At 36.2% G+C, this 21,800-nt stretch overlaps 1 protein-coding gene across 1 annotated transcript; it reads right to left on the bottom strand.

Moving 5' to 3' along the window:
- Window positions 1-1,061: 1,061 nt before the first annotated feature.
- LOC121240955 (dihydropyrimidinase-like) lies at window positions 1,062-20,027 on the bottom strand. Its single transcript, XM_041138473.1, has 13 exons — window positions 19,859-20,027; window positions 19,581-19,751; window positions 18,303-18,354; window positions 17,440-17,709; window positions 17,096-17,307; window positions 14,853-14,973; window positions 9,645-9,732; window positions 9,454-9,532; window positions 3,851-3,938; window positions 3,656-3,696; window positions 3,499-3,551; window positions 3,199-3,355; window positions 1,062-1,427 (listed from the first exon to the last, which is right to left on the bottom strand). Exons 1-13 carry the CDS (start codon window positions 19,946-19,948, stop codon window positions 1,236-1,238), a joined length of 1,614 nt encoding a protein of 537 aa, XP_040994407.1. The 5' UTR covers window positions 19,949-20,027; the 3' UTR covers window positions 1,062-1,235.
- Between the last annotated feature and the right edge of the window lie 1,773 nt (window positions 20,028-21,800).

Genomic DNA, 21,800 nt, shown 5'->3' with positions numbered 1-21,800 from the left:
AAAAAAATACAATTTTTTCAAAATTTAAAATAGAAATAATATGAAAAAATTATATTTTAACAATATTTTCAATTTATAATATTTTTATTCAGTTTTTTCTCTTTTTTTCCAAAACTCAATAAAAGATCTTGACTTAAACTAGTTCACCATTCACAAATTATCTCACTACTATTTACCGATTTCTCATCTCAGTTCATTCCCCAAACATCCCTTGATCCTAACAAACTCTCGAATTTTATTCTCTCTCGTCAACACCAGAAAACATTTGAAAGAACAAAACACCTGAGTATGATGTGCTAAGAGGTAAACTTTTAATTAGGTTGTCCAAATATGTCAAGTGGAAAAGAGATTCATGATGACCCTGCCAAATTAAGGCAATTTAAATCATCTCGGATTGGTTTAGAGGGAATGTGTTTTTTCCCATTTGGGCAAATGTTAGACCTTCATCATATCCCCTTGGTCAATGCATATGGATCATTACATGGTACCGCATGCCATAACAAGTAATGATGGATGAATTTCTGATTGTTGTAGAAAGATGAAGAATGATAGTAAATCAATCCTCAGAAGATTCTGACCTATATCAATTGCTGCATTAGGCCCTGATTTTCTAAGAACCCAACCCACTCATTGTCAGTATCTTGCACCCTTATGCTAAATTTCGAGTTCTTTCGTGTAAATATATGAAAAATGATATATACAAGTCCCAAATGTACAAGTCTCGCGTAAGCCCTATAAAAAAGATGAATCCACCACTAAAAAAATGTGAAAAACTCACTTTTTCTTAATAGAACCCACATTTTTACAAAAGACTTGTACATTTGAGACTTGTACCTAACATTACTCGTAAATATATAGATGACACACGTTCATCAATAAAAGCATAAGCAATAAAATCTGCAATCTTTCCTTTCTTTTTGTTTGGCCTAAATATTCTGTAACCTTTAAAGTGTGCTGCATATGCCATTTACTACCTCTTTTTGAGTTTCCACAGCGTTTTAGCTCTTCAAACTCGGAAAAAAAAAAACAAAAAAAACAAAACAAAACAAAGACTAACATAATTAGAAAACAGTATAAAATAATTCCATTAAATTAAACAGTGAGATGGTGGCAGGAGCATGACCTCCTTCATCTCTCTTTTATACAAACTCACTCAAGACCATGTATACTTAGCATCGTGTATTCTTGTTCCTCCATGAAAAACTAAAATATCGTTGAGATAATACAACATGAGTTTAAGCAGTGGATTTAAATCGCTTTACTGGAGCTTGGAGGGAAGACAAATACTTGGCATCTAACTTGTCAATTCCATCAAACAGATAACTGAATGGTGGCATTTCTACATACTTTCCAGAACCAGGAACGACCTTCAGTTCATCATTTTCCCAAACAATTCTTCCTCCAGCAATTGTCACTTCAACCTTTCCCTGAGAACATAAAGTCAACTTTTAAAACCTAACCGACTAAGACAAATTTTAATGGGATATATGAATGTGCATGATTTCAGAGTGAGAGAGGACTTTGAAGATTTATCGAATTCAAGCATGTACAAAGAATTTAACAGTGACCAAAGATAGGTTCATAAGGAGAGCAAAATATATAAAAATTACGTGGGGGAAAAGATAGTTGGAATCGAGTATTATTGGGACTAAATATTACATTGAGTTTAAATCAAGTATCATTTCCATTAGTTGTCTATGCAATTTGCATGGACATTATTATATTTATAGTATCAGACATTCAAAAAAATCAACTGGAATGACTTTGCTCTCATGTTTTTGTATTATGAAGGGGGGAAAAGAAAGGGGGGAGGGGGAAATATACTTTGTAACTCTAACTATTATTTCGAGGATGCAATGTGTCAAATCTGGTCTTTGGGTATCATGTTGCAGATGGGGTGACAGTTTGCAACTTGCAAAGGGTATTTTTTCAAAAGAACAAAAGATAGAAGATGTTAAAAAATAAAAAATAAGCAAAGATTGCACCAATATCAATGAAGATAAAGAAATGCGTAAAACATAAGTTTTAATCAATGAGGTAACTGATAATAAAATGGTGGTGCCATTACATGGTGATGGGGAATTTTAGATGCAGCAACATTGTTCTCTATTTCCAGCTGTGGGTTCCTTTTTTCTTTTCTTTTCTTCTTTGGCCAGAACAGAATAATCACTAAACCCCATCATCTCCAACCATTATATGCAGACCAAACACCTACTTATAAGGGGGGAAACAACCACTTGACTACAAAAGCAGGTGGTCACTTTCACCGATTAACGCATTTAATAACATGAAATCTATAAAAGATCCTCTATGGCGCACAATCAGTTCTATTTGTCATATTATAGCCATTTTATAAGATTCTCATAATTTTGATGTCTTCAAAACATATTTAGGAAAAGATATGTGGCAACACTCTGCACCCCTATTTCATTCAAAACGAAAATAACACTCTGCTTTCTCACAGACAGCATAATTTTTTTCAAATGAACTGAAACATAAAGCTAGAAACATTCATCATCTTGGCTTAACTAAAGCTATCATTCGTTGTAGATAAATGAGGAATAAAAGGGTGTTATGCATTTCTTTTTCAGGAAAGATATAAATAGATTTTATTTTCTTGATTTTATTTTTTTATTTCATAGTATTTTTTGCACATTCTAAAACATGGATTAACCTACAAATTTAAGATGGTCGCCAAGACATACAAATAGGCTAATAGCAGTATACACCTTTCAAAATTCTTGAACCAATTAGGTCCGTATAGGTCATACACACCCCTTGCCTTCTTAAGCACAAACCTTTAATTTGTAGGATGCTTACATAATTGAAAAAAAACTTATGGTATACATTTAAGGTCGTGACAATCATATCCACCTATGTCCCACACTCATTTATAAACTCACAAAATAATTTAGGAGCCACATTTGTTTCAGGATTCTGCAGAAACTCTTAACCATATTATGTATTTTTCACAAGCAACATTAATGTATGAATATTTGTCATTTACTATTCTTTTGCATGCCAGACATATTTCAATATATAATAAGAAATATGTCTGGCATTTTAAGTCACAGAAACATATTTATGGCTGCATCCGTGTCTAGATATCTGGGAGTTGGGATGTGTCTACAAATTATAGCTCTATAAGAAAAGAAAAAAACCAACTAATCTCTAAATGATTGCAGATACAAAGACTACCTTTCCTCTCCTTCCCTCATAAACGTTTGTATCCGATCGGGAGTGGTGGGACTTTGCAGTTATTTCAAAGCTTGAGTTTGGGTTGAGTATAATAATATCTGCATCAGATCCAGGAAGAATTGCTCCTTTTCTTGGATATATATTGAAGATCCTAGCACTGAAAAAATCACAGATGGTGAGATCATTTAGTCATACTTCAGGCATCTTAATGAGGATTAGATAGCAAGACACGTAATATTTTCTTTCAGTTTATTTTGATTAGATATCAAACAACCAAAGATAATCAGAGCAATAGAATACCATTCCGTGCTTGTTACCCGAACATAATCAGTGACAGAAATTTGGCCAGACTCCTGCACAAATACATGAAACTGAGAAAAAGGAGCAATTTCTAGAACAGATTTTATATTGATCTTCTTATTTTGAGGGAATGGGCAAGAAATTTCTTGAAACTTACCACCATTATATCCCATACCAAATGCATTCTCTCCTCAATACCTAAAGATTCCCAGGCCACATATGTTAAAAAGTAGCATGATATACATTGGGCCCAAATAATTATTCAGAGCCACATAAATGATTAAAGATTTTTTTTTTTTTTTTATAAGTATAAATGATTAAAGAATTTTAAAAGACCAATATGTGTGTTCACCATTGACACCATTGGGAATTTTTCGAAAGTCATCCATCCCTAGGGCTTTCTGTGTAGAATTCCAGGAGCAATGGTCGGTTCCTACAAGCTGCACAATTTAAAGTGCCCTGAGAAACAATTTTTTTTTTTTTATCAGTAAAAGATAGATATTATATATATAAATGAAATAGGCATAGTCCTTGTACACAAGAAGTATACATAAGAACTCATAATTACGTTCTAAGAACGATAAATTAAAGACAAGAATTCCTGGACATTATCCCCATGTAATACAATAGTGGAAAACCAACACATTAGAGTGTGGAGAAAAAAATTCTTCAGCTCGGTCATTGTGTGTTCCTTATCTTCAAAGCAACGCGCATTCCTTTCCGTCCAAATGCACCACATAATACACAACAGTGATTATCTTCCACACTGCTGCCACTTGATGGCAGCCTTGCATTTTTGACCAATAACACAACAAATCCACCACCCTCATAGGCATAACCCAAGCAACATCAACCCTTTCTCATCCCACAACACCCTTGTTACCTCACAGTGTAATAAGAGATGGTCCACAGATTCTCTATTCTTCTTGCACATGTAGCACCAATCCAACACTACACATCCTCTCTTCCTCAAGTTGTCCGTGGTCAATATCTTCCCAAGAGCAGCACTCCAAACAAAAAAAGCTACTTTAAAAGGCACACGAGACCTCCAAATATTCTTCCAAGGGAATGGCGTAATATCAAGTTGTGTTGTTAGGATGCTATAATACGCCTAAATTGTACATATCTTATGGTTAGACCTCCACTTCAAACTATCTTGTTGTGCCATAGGAATCTCCATGGAATATAGTAAGCTGAAAAATTATGAAACAATAGGTCATTTCCAATCATGGAAATCCCTATTAAAAAGAATATTTCACAGATGCGCATCATGAGAAAATTAACGCACGTCCGCCACTGAAGCTTCGTTATTCACTGCAATATGGTATAAGGCCGGAAAAGCCATTTCCAATGCGTGGTCTCCACACCACACGTCCCTCCAAAATCTTATTCGAATGCCCTCACCAACTACAAAGCGAATTTGATTTGCAAAACATGGTCATCCCTTCCTTATATACTTCCATAAACCCACACCATACCCCCCTCATTTCCTTAGAGCACCAACCACCCTAAGCGACACCATATCTAGCGTCAATAATATCCTTCCACAATGATCCCCCCTCCAAATGATATCTCCAAAGCCATTTTCCCAATAACGCTTTATTAAAAGTTCTCAAGCAAGACACTCCCAACCCCTCATTCACAATTGAGGCACATACAGTCTTCCATCTAACCAAATGGAATTTCTTCTCTTCCCCCATACCTCCCTATAAGAACGCCCTAAAGAGTTTCTTCATTTTGTTCACCACCCTTATAGGCATAAGAAACTAAGATAAAAAATAAGTAGGGAGATTAGTGAGAGTACTCCTGATAAGAGTGAGGTGACCCCCTTTTGATAAATACATCCGTTTCCAGCTAGCCAACCTTTTCTCTATCTTCTCCACTACTCCATCCCATATAGCTCTATTCTTGAAGGTTGCTCCCAGCAGAAAGCCCAGATATTTTATAGGCCGAAAGTCTTCAATAATCAAAGCCCCGTGTTTCTTGGGAATGAAAACAATAAAGGTCGCATTAAGTGATTTTTCAAACTTTTGAAAAGAGTGAAATTCAATGAAAACCTGCATAACGTTACCTTTCACAATGTCCAAGCAAGTTTGAAAGAAACCCATTGAAAAACCATCCAGCCCCAGCGCTTTATCCTTTGCCATGCCAGATATGACCTTGTAAATCTCTTCTTCAACAAAAGGTCTCTCCAAAACACACACACTCTGCGAGCAATTGCCTCAAAATGCAAGACATCAAGCCTCGGCCTCCAAAGAACCGATTATGTGAGAAGAGTCTCATAGTATTGTACTATATGGTTTTCAAAGCTCGGGAGGAGAAGATAACACCTGAGAACCCGATTGCAGTGACTCAATAGCATTATTATGCTGATGTAAATTAGCCACTTTGTGAAAGAACTTCGTAAACCTATCACCTTCTTTCAACCAAAAATCCCTGGACTTTTGACACCATGTCTCTTCTGACAACAAAATCCTCTCCAAGTTTGCCATAATCGTGCCCTTCCTCAATAACACCTCTTCCGAATTATCACCCAGTAACTCTTTATCCTCTAAGTCTTGCAATTCCTCCAACAATGTAGTCTTCTGATTGTTAATGTGACAAAAAATCTCCAAATTCCACTTCTTCAAGTCTTGTTTTAGTGCCTTCAACTTGCCTGCAAGAATGTAACTTGGAGTACCAATAAACTGATATGAAGACCACCAAACACGCACCATCTCTACAAACTCATCCGCTGTTAGCCATATGTTCTCAAACTTGAAATACCGGCGCCCCCTGTGCATACCCCCACAATCCAAAAAGATAGGAAAATGATCTAAACTGACTCGAGCTAGTCGTTTCTGACTTACTTCCGGATATTTAGCTTCCCACGAAGAAGATACAAGGAATCTATCTAATCTCAACCAAACATACCCATTTGACCAAGTGTACTCGCCCCCTACCAGAAGGAGATCCATGAGGTCCAGATCAAAGATGAACTCGCTGAATTCTTCCATAGCCATAGAATGTCGACAGTGCCTTGATCGCTCACTAGGAAAGCGAATAGTGTTAAAATCACCCCTCATGCACCACGGACCTCCCATAAGGAGTATAGGCCCGCCAACTCCTCCCACAACCTTCTCCTATCTCTATCCACGTGAGGACTATAGGAGCCTGCAAATGCCCATTCCCATCCATCAACCACATTTTTTAAAAGGGTCGCAACCGAGAACTCTCCAATACACTCCTCAATCAACTCAACTACTTTTTTATCCCACATAAGTAACACTCCACCTGAGACTCCCAAAAAGGCCAAATAAGTCCAACCCACATACGAGCATCCCCATAAACTTCGCACAATTTTCCTATCAATATATTGCAGTTTTGTTTCTTGAAAACACACCACATCATCATTCCACATCCGCAATAATGATTTAATACGAAGGCGTTTATTTCGATCATTGAGCCCCGTACATTCCATGATAAAATCTTAGACTTCATAATAAAACTATATTGACCAGTGTTTTAAATTTCGTACCGTACCGGCCGATACGGCCGAAATTTTTCGTTCCGGCCGTCCGGCCGGTACAGGTACTATACCTGTTCCGTACCGGCCAAAATACCGGCCGTACCGGCCAGTACCGGTCGTACCGGCCTGAATTTCGGCCTGTACCGGCATATATTTCGGCCGGTACCGCCCGATATTTCGGACTGTGTTTTTTTTTTTTTTCGTTTTTTCAAACCACAAGCTTATTTTTTAACCCCCAATTTAGACTAGACTATTTATAATTTATATATATATATGTATTTATATATAATTTATTTATATATAGACTATTATTTTGGAATATAATTTTTATATATATTTATATATATAATTTATTCATATATCGACTATCCCGAAACGTTATCCCGAAACGCTATCCCAAAATGGTACCGGTACCGAAATATTTCGTTCCAGTGCCTTGACCGGTACGGCGTCCGGTACAGTATTCAAAACATTGATATTGACCCTCCCTTTCGATCTATCCCTTCCGCCACTCCCTTCTTTCACATCATAATTAATGGAACAAGTTAACTTTTTAAGTTCCCTATCCTGCTTTGAGGCTAACTTTGAATGACTAGCCTCGGGTGCTACGAGTAGAGCCTTAAATTGTTCTTCATAACCTCCAAACAAAATCCCAATGACAGCTTGAATCTCTTCTACTTTCTTGAAAACCCATTTTGACGAACAACTCCCATAATTAGCACTGGGAGGGAGTGTACTCAAAGGGGTTAGAATGTCCCCCTCCTTACCAGTACTAGCAAGAGTAAAAACAGCCAATTCCGAGCCACATACTGAATCTAGTTCCCCACTAACAGGAGCAAGAAATTTTAATTCTTCAACCCCATCTCCAAGCTTATTCTCCCCAAAAGAAACCATTTCCAGTGAATGAGAGTCTGTCGGATACCTCAGTAATGAGATGTCCTGCTCCAACACATTTGACTGCACTGGACCACCATCCACCATGCACAGCTGAGTCTATGCATTCTCCAAAGACAACCCACGAGCCGGCGACGGGAAAACCATAAACCCATCCTCTGCCGGCGAGACTAAACGCATAGGAACAATATTAGGAGCAACATCCGCACCGTCAACCACCACACACGACTCAGGCTGCCCATTCTCCAACACCAAACCAGGTGGCAACGACAGGAAATCGTCTCTCAAGGTCTCCACCGCAATCGGCTCCACCACTATCTCTCCATCCTCCAGCTCTTCCCGTCGGAGTAACACAACCAGCTCGTCAGGATGGTCGATGGAGACCGAAGGTTTTTTTGTGCCGGTGGGGATGCCGAAAAAGTACTTATCAGCTCCACAGGAGCCAGATTCGGCTCCTGACCCGAACTATCGGCAGGCACCCGATACACTACCCTTCATGCCTTCATTGGGCCTGCGGCCTAGCCCATCCCAGGGCCCATCTCACCCAAAGAAACGGACCTGCACTTATGGCCCATTACTCAGCCCACATCAGTCTTCAACACAGCCTTGCCCTTGACACAGTGTTTCAAGTAACCGATTTCCTCTAAAACGGCTCCCACTTGTTCCTCCAAACCGACAAGTATCCTCAGAAAAGTTTCCTCATTTGACCCCAACAGCCCGCTACCTTCTCCCTCATGCCTCTGCACGATGGGCACTTCTGGCAGCACGGCACTCATGGCTCGAGGCAGTACCTTCTTCACTTGGAGTACCTCACTGTACGACCTTGCACCTCCTACCATCGACAATGGAACACCACCAATTCCTCTGGTCATCTTCGAGTAACCTACCTGAGCCTTATGACTGACTCTATTTCTCATGCTCGAAATAGAGGATGAATGGAGCTCCATTAATGCATCTCCGAAATTCGTCCACCCCTCCCCCTTCCTCCCTTCCGGCACCACTATCAAACCTCTCCTCTTATCATGACCAAACTCTGAGAGGGTGATAAAACTGCCGTTGCGGTTATGCCCCTTCCGCACCATTAACACCGTGTCTCCTTTTCTATGAGTTCTCAGAAACTCATAGGCGCCCCTTGACACTGCACATTCCTTCACCGTAGAGCCCAACCAACCCAAGGCTTCATGATCTAAGGATATATATATTTCACTACACGGTGACTACTTTCTATGATATTCCACCATCTATCATTCACCTTCCTGAGAAATAAATTCAAATCTCCATAAAATCAATAAGGTCAAGTCTTAGGCAATCTGACAACTGAAAGAAAGTCGAATAAATTAGAGGGTATACTGTTGGCTTGTCGCACATAGTTATTAGATAAATTTGGAGATTGAATGCTTAGAAAACTTTTTTTAAACTCATGTAATGGATAAAAAGAACACCCATCTTCTTCTTGGAAGCCTTTCTAAAATCTCATATGAAATCATAAGCTCCTGGGACATCAAAAATCCCAGCTGTTGTGATTAAACTACTTTCTCTAATGAGATAGAAACCTGCAAAACTCCTGTTGAAAGGGCAGCTTGAAGGGCCTTGTCATGTCCAGGTGCCCTAAGAGGGGGGCTCATGAGAAATCTGAAACACGAAAGGATGTAATGTTGAATGGTCGAAACCCACAGAAAGTATAAAAAAGGTCAAAATACAAAATACAAAATAAACCGTAAATAAAAGGAGCACAGGTTCTTGCTTTGCTGCAGTGATGAAGTCAGGGTCCCAAACCCCAGAACCATCAAGGGCTAACCCAGCAGCAATTGGCTCTCCAATAACCCTCTGCCCTAAATTGAGAAAACAAGTAGTTGATCTTCTCTAATCAATAAATCATAAAGAAAGAAGAAAAAAATTAGCACCAGGAGATCAGCAAATTGTGACCTTTTTATGATGAGGAAACCAAGAGACCAAGCAAACCCAGCATGTCTCTTACCCAGTCAAAAGGGTACCATGACTTTTAGTAATGAAAAATGCCAATTTGAAGATCGCACACAAACTAAATCAACCAGCTAGGATGGGAAAGAATACGTGTCACAGGATCTTAATAACCCACTTATCATATTTCTCCACACACTTGTATGCATGTCTATATCAACATGATTGCCATTTCTTCCAACTTTAGCCTTTTAGGACCATACATTTTAGAGATACATTGAGAAGGACGGTTCTGGTATGTTGACAGCTGACATTAAAGTTTCTTTCACGCCCAAATAAAATCATTTTTAGCATCTTAAATCAGTTTTTTGTTAAGGGAAGTAATTGTCAAAAAAAATTGTTAAGGGAAAATTGACGAGAACATTTTGATTATTATGTTTGTTTAGATAGTTGAAAGGAAAAAAATTTTGGACTGCTATATGGCTGACTGTGAACTATGGAACAGAAAGTGACCAACTGAAACGCCCGGTCCAAAAAATGTGTATTTGAGATGAGGATGCACGACAACAAAATGAAAGACAGAAAAAACATGAAGAAACTTTTAAAAGGGTGGAGATGGCACCAATTAAGGATAAGATGAAGGGAAATCATTTCAGATGGTTCAGCCTGTGCAGAAAAGCTATGACAACACCAATGGGAAGAAAAATTGAAAAATTGCAATATGATATAACCTAAAAGTTGTGAAAATGGCTGAAGGCAAGGCAAAAGAGAAACTAATAGGAGTCAGTAAAGGCAACCTTATCAAAGATTTAAGAGAGAGAGATATGTCTTCAGACAATTCTGAGCCCAATTAGTTGGAAAAACTCTTAGGTAAGTATTTAGGTTAGTTGGAAATTATCTCAATAATTTAACACCATCCAAGCAATATAGTTCATCCATCAAGGCCTTGTGATTGAGTAAAAGAATGGATCTTTTGGTCAAGAAGCTGTACAACACAATCTATTTCCTCCTTTCTTATCTTCTCCTTCTAGCCAAATCCTAGAGTAACTCCTAACATAATATACACTTATTAGTTGTTATGATGATATCACAAGATCTTAACAGCATCTAGATGCAGGCTAGTACAAGCATTCTCTTAATTTGAAAGTACAGGATTTGAATTGACATCCCTTTACTAAGTCCTAAATGCATTGTTTTATCCCAAAGATTTCATTGCATTCGAAAGATAACCTTGGTGATTAATTAAGAAAGATAATCCGTGGCCACCTTAACAGCATGAAAAATTGATCAAAAGAGTTTTGAGGGTAAGAATGACAATTGAAACTCTAGTAAGAAACACCTATTATGTGCTGGTCCTGCTTATGATCAATATGCTCTAATTTGAAATATTTTGAAGTATGCCAGTAGAAGCATCCACATGCTGACATCAAGTCAGCCACTTTTTGCAATCAAAAAAAAAAACACGAGCCCACTAAGTAGGCAGTTAAGAGATGGAATATAGTACTCATTAATATGTAACATACGGATCCAAATTTAGGGCTTAAACACTAGTATTTTATTTATTTGTTATTTATTTTTAGATTTTATTTATATTGTTTTTTTTTTCATTTTAGAAAATTTGCTAACAGATAGATTTAAATTAGTGATTTTCCCTATCCAAAATCTTCGTATTCTTATCCATTAAGTTCCCGTACTAGATTCGGTTTCCAGTTTGAGTTTAACTCCAACTCAAACTTTTCAAATCCTCTCAAAATCTATATCCTCGTAAGAATAGGTTCCTAAAGTCTAGGCAATTTCGAATTTCAGCCAATCTCCTGAAGGTTTCCCTCCCATTGCCTATAAGAAACCACAAAGCCTCTGTTTTAAACATCGAAATACCCAGAGAACCAACAATTTCGCACAAACCTTATTTCTGCCCAGCCACCGCCGACCACCCTAGGACGTCGGAGCACCACCCACGGCGCCAAAAAACACCGGCCAACCCAACCCCGTTGAACCCAATCATTTCCGGTAAGTTCCCGACGACATTTCTCTCTTCCCATGATTTTTCTCCGTCTCGGTCTAACTCTCTCTCTCCCATTCTCTCTCTCTCTTGCATTGCACCACTGCCCAGAGGACCCAGTCGCGTCGCCGGTCACTTCCAACCACCCAGAGCCGCCGTCGCCTCAGCCTTTTTCTCTCGGTGAGCATCGCACAACCACTTCTTTGTTTTAGTTCAGCCCTCTGTACATGATGAGAGTTTTTTCCCCCCGTAAGCCTATAGTTTTTCCTTATAATCAGTTTTCCCCATAATAACCATGACCTTTAAGATGAATTCCCAAAATACCCTTTATAACTCTTGTTCTAGGCCTCTGTAAATCTCATTGATGAGATTTTCTTTTTAATTACAGTGTAGCTTACAGTGTCTATGGGAAACTTCATGTTTTAAATCTGTGCATTACGTGGACTGATTTCCTATATGGGCTGGGTGAATTCAATTAAACATGTGATTTTAAATTGAATTTGCTCTAAGTGTGGGCTGTGTTGTAAGAGTTATTGCTCTAAGAGTCCACATTTCGTTAATCAGGGAGAAGTTTATAAACTATTTTACAGCAGAAAGTCTGAAGGGATTTTAAAATATGTTTTTTAAAAAAAGTATGCTATGAAGCCTATTATTTTAGTTAAGTTCCTCTATATGTATTTAATTACATGGAATAGTACGACACACTTTTCTAGAAAATTAGTAACGTCTAGTACCTCCTATAGGTAACGCGCTACAAGTTGGAAGTCAGGAAGCAACGCTAAGAGGTAAATAGTATGATCATATAAATGCATGCGTACTGTGAATATTATTGTTATGTATGAAAATATGATGTCCTTATGATGATTATCTATGCTACGCTATAAGACAAGTCAAGGTTAGATTCCTTTCACGATCTTTGATGAAATATGAGATTTATGCTTGAATGAATGAATTTGTTATTTGATTGATTGAATGTTACTAAAATCATATGAAAGCCATGAGATGTTCATGTAGTAATTCAAGTCAAATATGCCATGTAATAGAATAGTCAAATTATGCAAGCCATGTTCATATGATAATTAGATCATGTATGCCATGTTCATGTAGCACGTAAATCATGTATGCCATGGAATGTCATAAAATGTTCAGTTCTAGTTATGTTATGCTATGTCATGTTATGTTATGCCATGTACAAGAATATGCCATGTTAAGAAAGTTCATGAAGCCTAATGAATTCTCATGCATTAAGAAAGATAAGAAGTTTTAATACAGTACCACGGACTCAAGCGTGGTTAACCACAAGTAAAGTGAAACACGGACCCAAGCGTGTTTCACTCCATGTTATTCAGTTAAGTGAAACACGGACTCAAGCGTGTTTCACTCCATGTTACTCAAGTAAAGTGAAACACGGACCCAAGCATGTTTCACTCCATGATATTCAGTTAAGTGAAACACGGACCCAAGTGTGTTTCACTCCATGTTACTCAGTTAAGTGAAACACGGACCCAAGCGTGTTTCACTCCATGTTAAACAAGATAAACAAGTTATTATACATTCACGTTACATATTTGCCCTAATTATGTATGCTTCCGCTCATGATGATGGATAGATATGTGCTATGTGAATATATGACGATATATGTATATATGTTGTTAAGAGTCTTCAGAAACTAAATCCATGCTAGGCCAGATTATGTTTTACAGTATAATGTGTTATTTACTGAGTATTCGACTCATTCTTGTTTGTCTTCTTGTTTCTTTCATGTCTAATTGTTACAGATGATGTTTATGACGATGCAGAGCTGGATGGCCAGGAGTAGATTTAGTACAAAGGATTAGGAAGGAATAGATGATAATTCACACAAGAATAAGACGTCTTTTATGTCATTCCTAGGATTAATTTATGTTCTTTTACTTTACGTTCAGTTTTTGAGACGATTATGTTCAAATCAGTTTTTAACATTTTATCGCTTTTCAATAAATGAGGTATATTCAAGATATGAATCTCTTTACCGAGCATTATGTTATGAATGTTAGTGACATCTCTATCCTATGGGAACGGGGTGTTACATAATATTAAATCATTCAATTTTTGGAAATTGCATTCATGTCATATAACAAGCTTTTCTTTCATTGAAGAGAGCTTTGGACCCACCCTAGGGAGTAAACCCCAAATATATGATCTGACCCGCCAAAACCTTTAACAAATTTAATTTCATGAGGAGGTCAATACTTAAGACTGACCAACTCTAATATCATGTACTCGAACCCCTAGGGGTTGGCTCAAGTGGTAAAGACCTTGTACTTGAAGGAATGCTCACCTCAGGTCTAAGGTTCAAATCCCCTTGGGAGCAAACAATCTCTAGGGGCCATCGGACTAGGGGATTTTTCCATTGTATTACTCGAGGTGCACTTGAGGAAAACTCCTTGCTGAGGGCCTATGCACCCACAAGATTAGTCGGGACGCTGTTTTCGGACACCCGGTGCCATTAAAAAAAATATATATCATGTACTCGTCTTGTTTCCGAACTCACAACATATATCTTGTTATGAATAAGAAAATTTTAAGACAAGTAAAAAGACATAGCCCAAGTACACTGGAAGAACTCACAACATATATAACTGCATAATGCTATTTTTGGATAGCAATGCCTATAGGAAAGGGAAAAAAAAGTGGAACAGGTCATAATCCCATCGTCTGTTTGTTGCAATTTCAACATTCTGACATGCTTAAAAGATGACCATTATTTGGTTCCAGTATAACTGCCATAGGCATCTAAGCTTTTCTCCTATTAGTTTCATCATATTCCAAGAGTTAAAAAAAAGTACATATGCATTCATATCCGGATATAAGTGACCAAAATAAATTGACATTATATGTCACCAGAAAGGAAAATGCCCAAGTTCTAATGTAAAGGTGCAGTTTTTACAGTCCAATAACATGATACTCCATAAAAGTAGATTGATGATGCAGTCAAAATAATTTTATCAAATCAAAAAAAAAAATCTAAAAGTGTAGGGAGAATAAGACCTGTTTTTCGAGCCCTAGCTATTTCTTCCACAGCATCAATACTCATTACATGAACTACATAGAGAGGAGTATTCACAAAACCTGCCAAACGAATTGTTCGAGCAGTTGCCTCTCCTTCGAGCTGTATAGACATCAAAGTCAAATCATATGGTGCATTTCTTCAGAGACATCATGGAATAAATTTTTAGGGGGTCAACTACAAGTGATTATTGACTTACTGAAAAATGAGGTAACTACAAGCAGTTACCATGCTTTTAGTATAGACATGAAACTAAAGATATTGACTATTCCATTAAGAAGCATATAATTTTATCACAGATTATCAAACAAAGAGCAGCTTATCCCTAAGGAAAAATTATTTACCGTGCCAAAATTACAGAACTTACAGTCTTTTTGAGCCAGAAGACAAGGAAGTAAAACGTATCTTTAATAATTTTTTTTTATAGGTCATATCTTTAGTAATGAATATGTGCTAATTTGTTGAAGGAAAAAAATGAAGCCCTGACCATGAGTTGAAATAACAGTTCATGCAGCAGCCTTAAGAAATGACAAATGTATATGAATGTAAATGTCATGTTTTAGACAAGAGTGAAAAATTATGAATGTAAGTGTCATGTTTTAGACAAGAGTGAAACATTTGGGATGATGCTTCCATTCTCAAAACCAAAATAATATTAATAAAAACAACAACAACAATAATATCGATAATAATGATGGTGATGATGTCACACATGACAAACACTGGGGTCATTTTAAGGACCTCACTTCCTTACTCTGTACTTAGTCTTCTACAGAGTTGTTACCGATCAGAAAAGGAATTGCAAAAAAAGGAAGAAAATAGCAAAAGGAAAAAGAGGGATCAAAAGAAAGAGACACCATGAATTGAACCAATAATATAAATTTTATTTCATAGCTAGAACAAAGAAATGACAATGAGCACCTCTTACACATTTCAACTGCCTAGGATTTTGGAGGCAATCAATTAGATCTTCTCTGTAAATGATTTAAAAACCAAGGTTGTCTTCCCGTACAATCCTCAACCAGGTTTCTTATCAACAGCAGAAGCAATCCTATGGGAGTATCTTGGGTTCTCCTCTATTTTTAACTTCGGTATGTATACATTTTCTTTTTTCTTGAGAGATATGGCTATCATATGTCCACAACCAGACTAATGGCTGCTTTTATGTGTTACAGATCAGGTACACTACACGTATAGACAGAACGCCATGGGTGAGACTCTCACTGCATACAGCTCGCATAAAGACTCCTAAATAAGCCTCACTTAGTTGTATCTGAGTTATTATTCCTCAGATGAGCAAGGAAAGAACTGGTAGATAGATGATAGAGATGGAAGAGAGGGCTGAGATGAAGTAGCGTGGCACCAGCCGGTGTTGAGGAGATAGACATGACAGGCCCATAACATTTGAATTTCTCTTACATTCTATGTTTTCGAATCAGATTCTATCAAATATTTCACATTTTCTACAATCATCTCTATTTTAGGAAGGATGCCACACAGTTCCTGAATTGACTAGATGGGTGACCTTTAGGGATTACAGAGAATATGGGACTCAATTTTCCCTGTCCTGCACAGAAATATTTTTTATAGCTGATGGCCCTCATCATGCCTTTATAGAAGAACAGTAGTTGCCAGTATTGATTAACACAAAGAGTCTCTCTAAGGGAGGGCTTAGGACAATACTTCTAATTTATCTTTGTAATGCAATTGGAGGTTGTTGTTAGTTTTTTCTTATACCTAGTTTTTCTTTCTTTCTTTCTCTATTTCTTTTTCAACTGATAAATGCGGGTGCAACCCGAAGAGGTACATCTTTTATCACATTTTGAGTGTCATCATCCATATGTGGCATTGTATAAGAATATCCCCACCCCCAATAAGCCAGACAAATGGCCATGACGTGATGATAGACACAAAACAAAAGGGTAGGAAAAGTACAGGAATTCATTACCTATATTGTGAGTGGCGAAACAGTTAAATCCCTGCAATGCAATGCAGACCGACCAATAATTATGGCTACTGAAATGTATACTCTATTTCAAAGGAGAGGCACCCAATCAGTAATTATAGTCCATCAGCATAACAATAAAAAAAGTGTTAATATAAAAATAAGAAAGATACAATAGAATAACATAGTCCGAAAGAGGAATTCCATTCGATCATATTTATTTTCAGATTGATACTATAAAATAGCATAGTCCAGAACAGCAATTCCATATAAGATTACCGATGGGGGTCTTGAAAGAGCATGTCCCTCTGGACCAGTAATACCAAGTTCTATCATTCTCTTCTGTCCTTCATATACAGCATCTCCATTTTCTGCATGGACCATAGCTAAAGCACCAAGGGACTTGCACTTCTTGAACCCTTCCACTAGAAGCTCATCATTAACCATAAGCACTCCCTTGTAGGCTAGGAAGAACTTGAAGGAGTTGATACCTATATATTGGAATATACAATAAAATCATAAACACGCTTCATATGAAACAAAAAGGAAATTAAAGTAGTGCTCACAAAATCCAATGGAAGAAAAATTTTGTGCAGTAAAAATTACAAGTATAGAAAACCAACCTTTTTCCTTAACCATGATTTCCATTTCTTTTGAAACATCATCATCCCATTTTGTAACTGCCACATGGAAACCATAATCCATGCAAGACTTCATTGCTTTTTTTGTATAGGTCTCAAAACCTGCTGTTAAACTCCCATTAACTGGTATAACAAAATCAATGTGCATTGTTGTTCCACCAGCTAATGCTGCAGCCTGACCACTGAAGAAGTCATCAACTGTCTCCATACCCAATCCCTTCATAGCTAAGTGTGCATGAGGATCAATTCCACCTGTTGGAGTAACCAAAATGTGGTTGTAGAACATTTGAGGACTGGATTATACCCAATTACCAATAAGTGTTGGAAACAGAAATGGGCAAAGCAGTAAAACTTTGAGATGCTCAGATAAAAAAATAATGAGTTTGAGATGATGAGTGACTGAGGGATAAAAATCGGGGCCATTCCTGACACTTCAAGGGTGTAATATGTCAAGAAAGGCTGGAACTCAATATGACTGAACCCAGCACAGGATAAAGCCATGCAAGAACCACGCATTACTAGATTCTATTCTTCCAACTTCCTAAGGTATGGTAGAAGGGATTTTACGCATGTAGAATCCTTTTTTAGTACCAGTTCTACTTCGTTTTCATTGGTTGTCATATAAATGCAATGAAGAAGAATAGTCTGTCTCAGCCGTCTAGCTAAGAAAGAAGTAATAGGTAAAGTCTTCTTGTTCCAAATGTTGAAACCATGAATGGAACTATGAAAGAAGTAATATGCAAGCCTTTGTTCCAAATGTTGATGCCATAGTCCTCGTTGTTCACTTCCAAAGTAAATATAGTGAAATTGTAGATCTCTTCTGTAGTCGTAATATGAAAACTAACCTGGCATGACAAACTTTCCAGTGGCATCAAGCACAGTAACATGATCAGCAACCTGCCAAAGACAATCAAACAAGTCAAAAGCAAAACAAAAAATAGCAAGCATGGAAGAAAAAAATTGAAAAGGAAATACGAAAAGCAGACAACAGGCCAACATATGGAAGGAGCCCATGAAAATCAGAACAAACAAGTCCTATATGTATGTAACAAAACGTATCATGGAACTCAAAGTGACAAGTATTTGTTTTGAGAAGTATAGTCCCTCCATCCATAATAGATCATGTTTACAAATGATATGCATTTAAATGAAACCAAGAAGCTTCCTAAATGCCCTTAGATATGCCAAGAAAGGCAGATTCATGTTTAAGGGTAATACGGGAAGCTAAATGAATAAATGCTTTCCTTTTTGAAAACGTTTTCAGTTCTGGAACAATTCAAAGGAACACACATGAGATAGAGAGTACAAAATCCCATATTACCAGTGGGCTTGTGAATGTAAGAGCGATGAGTTGCATGATGCATGGTAGCTTGAGGCCTTAATCTGCTATAAGCCTAGAGATACAGGGAGACGGGAATGACTAATTTTGACAGAACATGTTTAGCACCCTATGAAGGATAAATTATATATTTTAGTATACCTATACCAAAGTGCGGTTCTCTAAGTGCGGTATTGATTGTCAAATATCTAGGCTTGGCTAGCTTCTAGGACTTATCATGCAATTATCAGCCACCTTTTCCAAAACTAATTTACTATGAATATCCTACACTGGCCCCCAATGAGATAGAGGAATTCAAAACCCTCTTCTTCACAACACCCTCTTCCTTTGGACAGCTGCGATAGACCTTAATGGGCTTAACTTTCATGATTTCCTTGTTTCTTTTCCCCTTCTAGATAGATGTATTTCCTCTAGATAGTGGATTTCTAGTATATTTCCTGTGCACTTAGATTGAGCCTTTCAACTAATAAATCCCAAGTAAATGTCCAAACTGCTATACTTGGGCTCTTGCCTATTCTTATGATCAATAAAATTTTGTTTACCGATAATAAAATGTTCAAATTTTCCAGGTAACATTCTGGAACGACCTAAATATAAGATATAATTTATATTACGTTCAATACTCAGCTGTCCTTTACCACTATGATATGACCCAGTTCCACCATTAACATCATTAATCTAATTTACAGATATGACAAACCATTACCATATTCTAGCAATCCAGAAACAAATCATCAACTAGATTCACTAGATTAAAAAAAAGAAATAAAAAAGAAAAGAAAACCTTGATATTGGGCTTCACAGCAATTATGATCCCATCCTCCACATAAACATCAGCAACCTCTTCTCGATGAGCATTCACAACAGTCCCCCCCTTTATCAATATCTTCGAAGAAGAAGTTGACAACGAAATTCCACATGCGGATTCACCAAGCCCAATCCCAGAATCACAAAACTGAAAATATAAAATATTGGGGAAAAACACATTCGTTTCATCTGACCCGAACATTTATAGAAAAGCAAGTTTTCAACCGGGTAGTCAATAGTTGAAGAGATGGGTACCTGATTTAACTCAGAGGCGGAAGAGAAGGTAGAGAGGAGAAGCACGAGAGAGAAGAGATGGAGCATTTGGGTCTTGGAGTTCGACTCCATAACCGATGAGTACGAGACTGACCGAAGTACGCAGCGAGTGACTGTTAAACAGGAACAGAGACCCAGGGGAGCGGCCAAATATGAGTCTTTTTAACATATTTAAATTTAGAAATAAATAAATTATCAATACACTAAAATTCACTTTTTAAATCATTAAAGTAAAAAATAAAATACGTAAACAATTAAAATGAGGATACTCAGACAGCAAATTAGTATTATTCGTCAAATATTCTCTACTTTTTCGATTGGGCAATGAATATGATCGCCGTACACTTCTTTCTTTGCAATCCAGCTAATTTTTTTTTCCCGATATTTGAATTTGAATAAAAAAATTCAAAAAAAATGACATTTTTGCATAATTTAGGAGAATCATATCAATTTTTATAAAATTAAATTTATTTTTAATTAAATTACATAATTATATTAATTGATTGAATTTATTTTCTACCAAATAATATAAGAAATTTATATTTTTAAATTTTTAATCCATATTCAAATAGAAAAAAAAAATAGATAATTGAGTAGTAAAGTAATAGTAAAAAGATATAAAGATATTTTTTTTTTTTTTCAAATAAAGGGAGAGGTGGGGGCAACTAATGTAGTAACCCTCCCTAAACGTGACCATAGAAAATCCTCCTACTATAAAATATTCAATTTGAACAATAATTATTACTTTAAGAGTGAGTTGTAAGGATATCCTCATTCTTTTTAAATTTTGTCACATGTTTTTTATTCTTTTAAGAATTTTGAGATGTTTTTTAAATAGTAAAATATATTTTTAATTTTTTTCAAAAAGGGGCAAGTGGTAACAGTTGATTGCCTCTTAGCATTACTTAGAGCATTTTCAATGGATTAATTAAAATTAAATGACATTTTTTATGAATATAAGAGAAATTTAACTTTTAACTATTCTATTTACATAAATTTCTATATTGGAATAACTATTTTTTCATTATATAACAATAAAACAATATAAGATAAATTTGGTTTTGGCTATTCACATCAACTTTTCACATTGGATTATCTATTTATTCATTATATAGTAATGAGTAACTAATAATTTCAAAAATATAAGATTTTTTAATTTTTAATTTTTTCATATTTTATTATTCTACCTATTATATATTAATTAATAATTATGTTCTAATTAAATTAACATATCACTAACTCAAATTAATATATCAATTGTGATAAAATATGTGATAGAAATAAATAGAGAAACAAATAATTGATAAAATATATATTTGATGTATGTACTGTAACCTTTAAATTTGAAAAAACTTTTAAAAGTCACTGTAGCTAAATTTTAATTATTTGTGAGCATTTAAGAATTTAGTTAATCTATTGTAAATATATTTTACTCTCTAATAATTAAATATTTAATAGATTTAACTTTTAGCTAATCCGAAGATGCTTTCACGAGAGGCGCTACAAACCGGATGCTGGGAACATGGAATATATTTACTCTCTAATAATTAAATATTTAATAGATTTAACTTTTAGCTAATCTGAAGATGCTTTCACGAGAGGCGCTACAAACCGGATGCTGGGAACATGGAATTCACACCTCCAAATTAGAGGATAACACGTATGTTGTATGACATAATTACGATAGAAACAATTTCATCTTATAAAATTTACTTATAATCATTATATACTACAGATCAAGTTTTTTTATTTTTTATTTTATTTTTCTTAAACTTATTAAATTATTTTACTTATTATGCATATATCACATATTTAATAAAAGAAAAAAATATAAAAAAAATGTATAGTGTATAATGTGTGGCATGATGAATTTAATTTTTTTAAAATTTATAAGCAACTTTATTCTCTCTGTCCTCAAGCTATG

The sequence above is a fragment of the Juglans microcarpa x Juglans regia genome, chromosome 7S (assembly GCF_004785595.1).
Source record: "Juglans microcarpa x Juglans regia isolate MS1-56 chromosome 7S, Jm3101_v1.0, whole genome shotgun sequence".
Taxonomy (NCBI): Eukaryota; Viridiplantae; Streptophyta; class Magnoliopsida; order Fagales; family Juglandaceae; genus Juglans; species Juglans microcarpa x Juglans regia.
The sequence above is the reverse complement of the archived record's forward strand: the minus strand, read 5'-3'. Positions and strand labels throughout refer to the sequence as shown.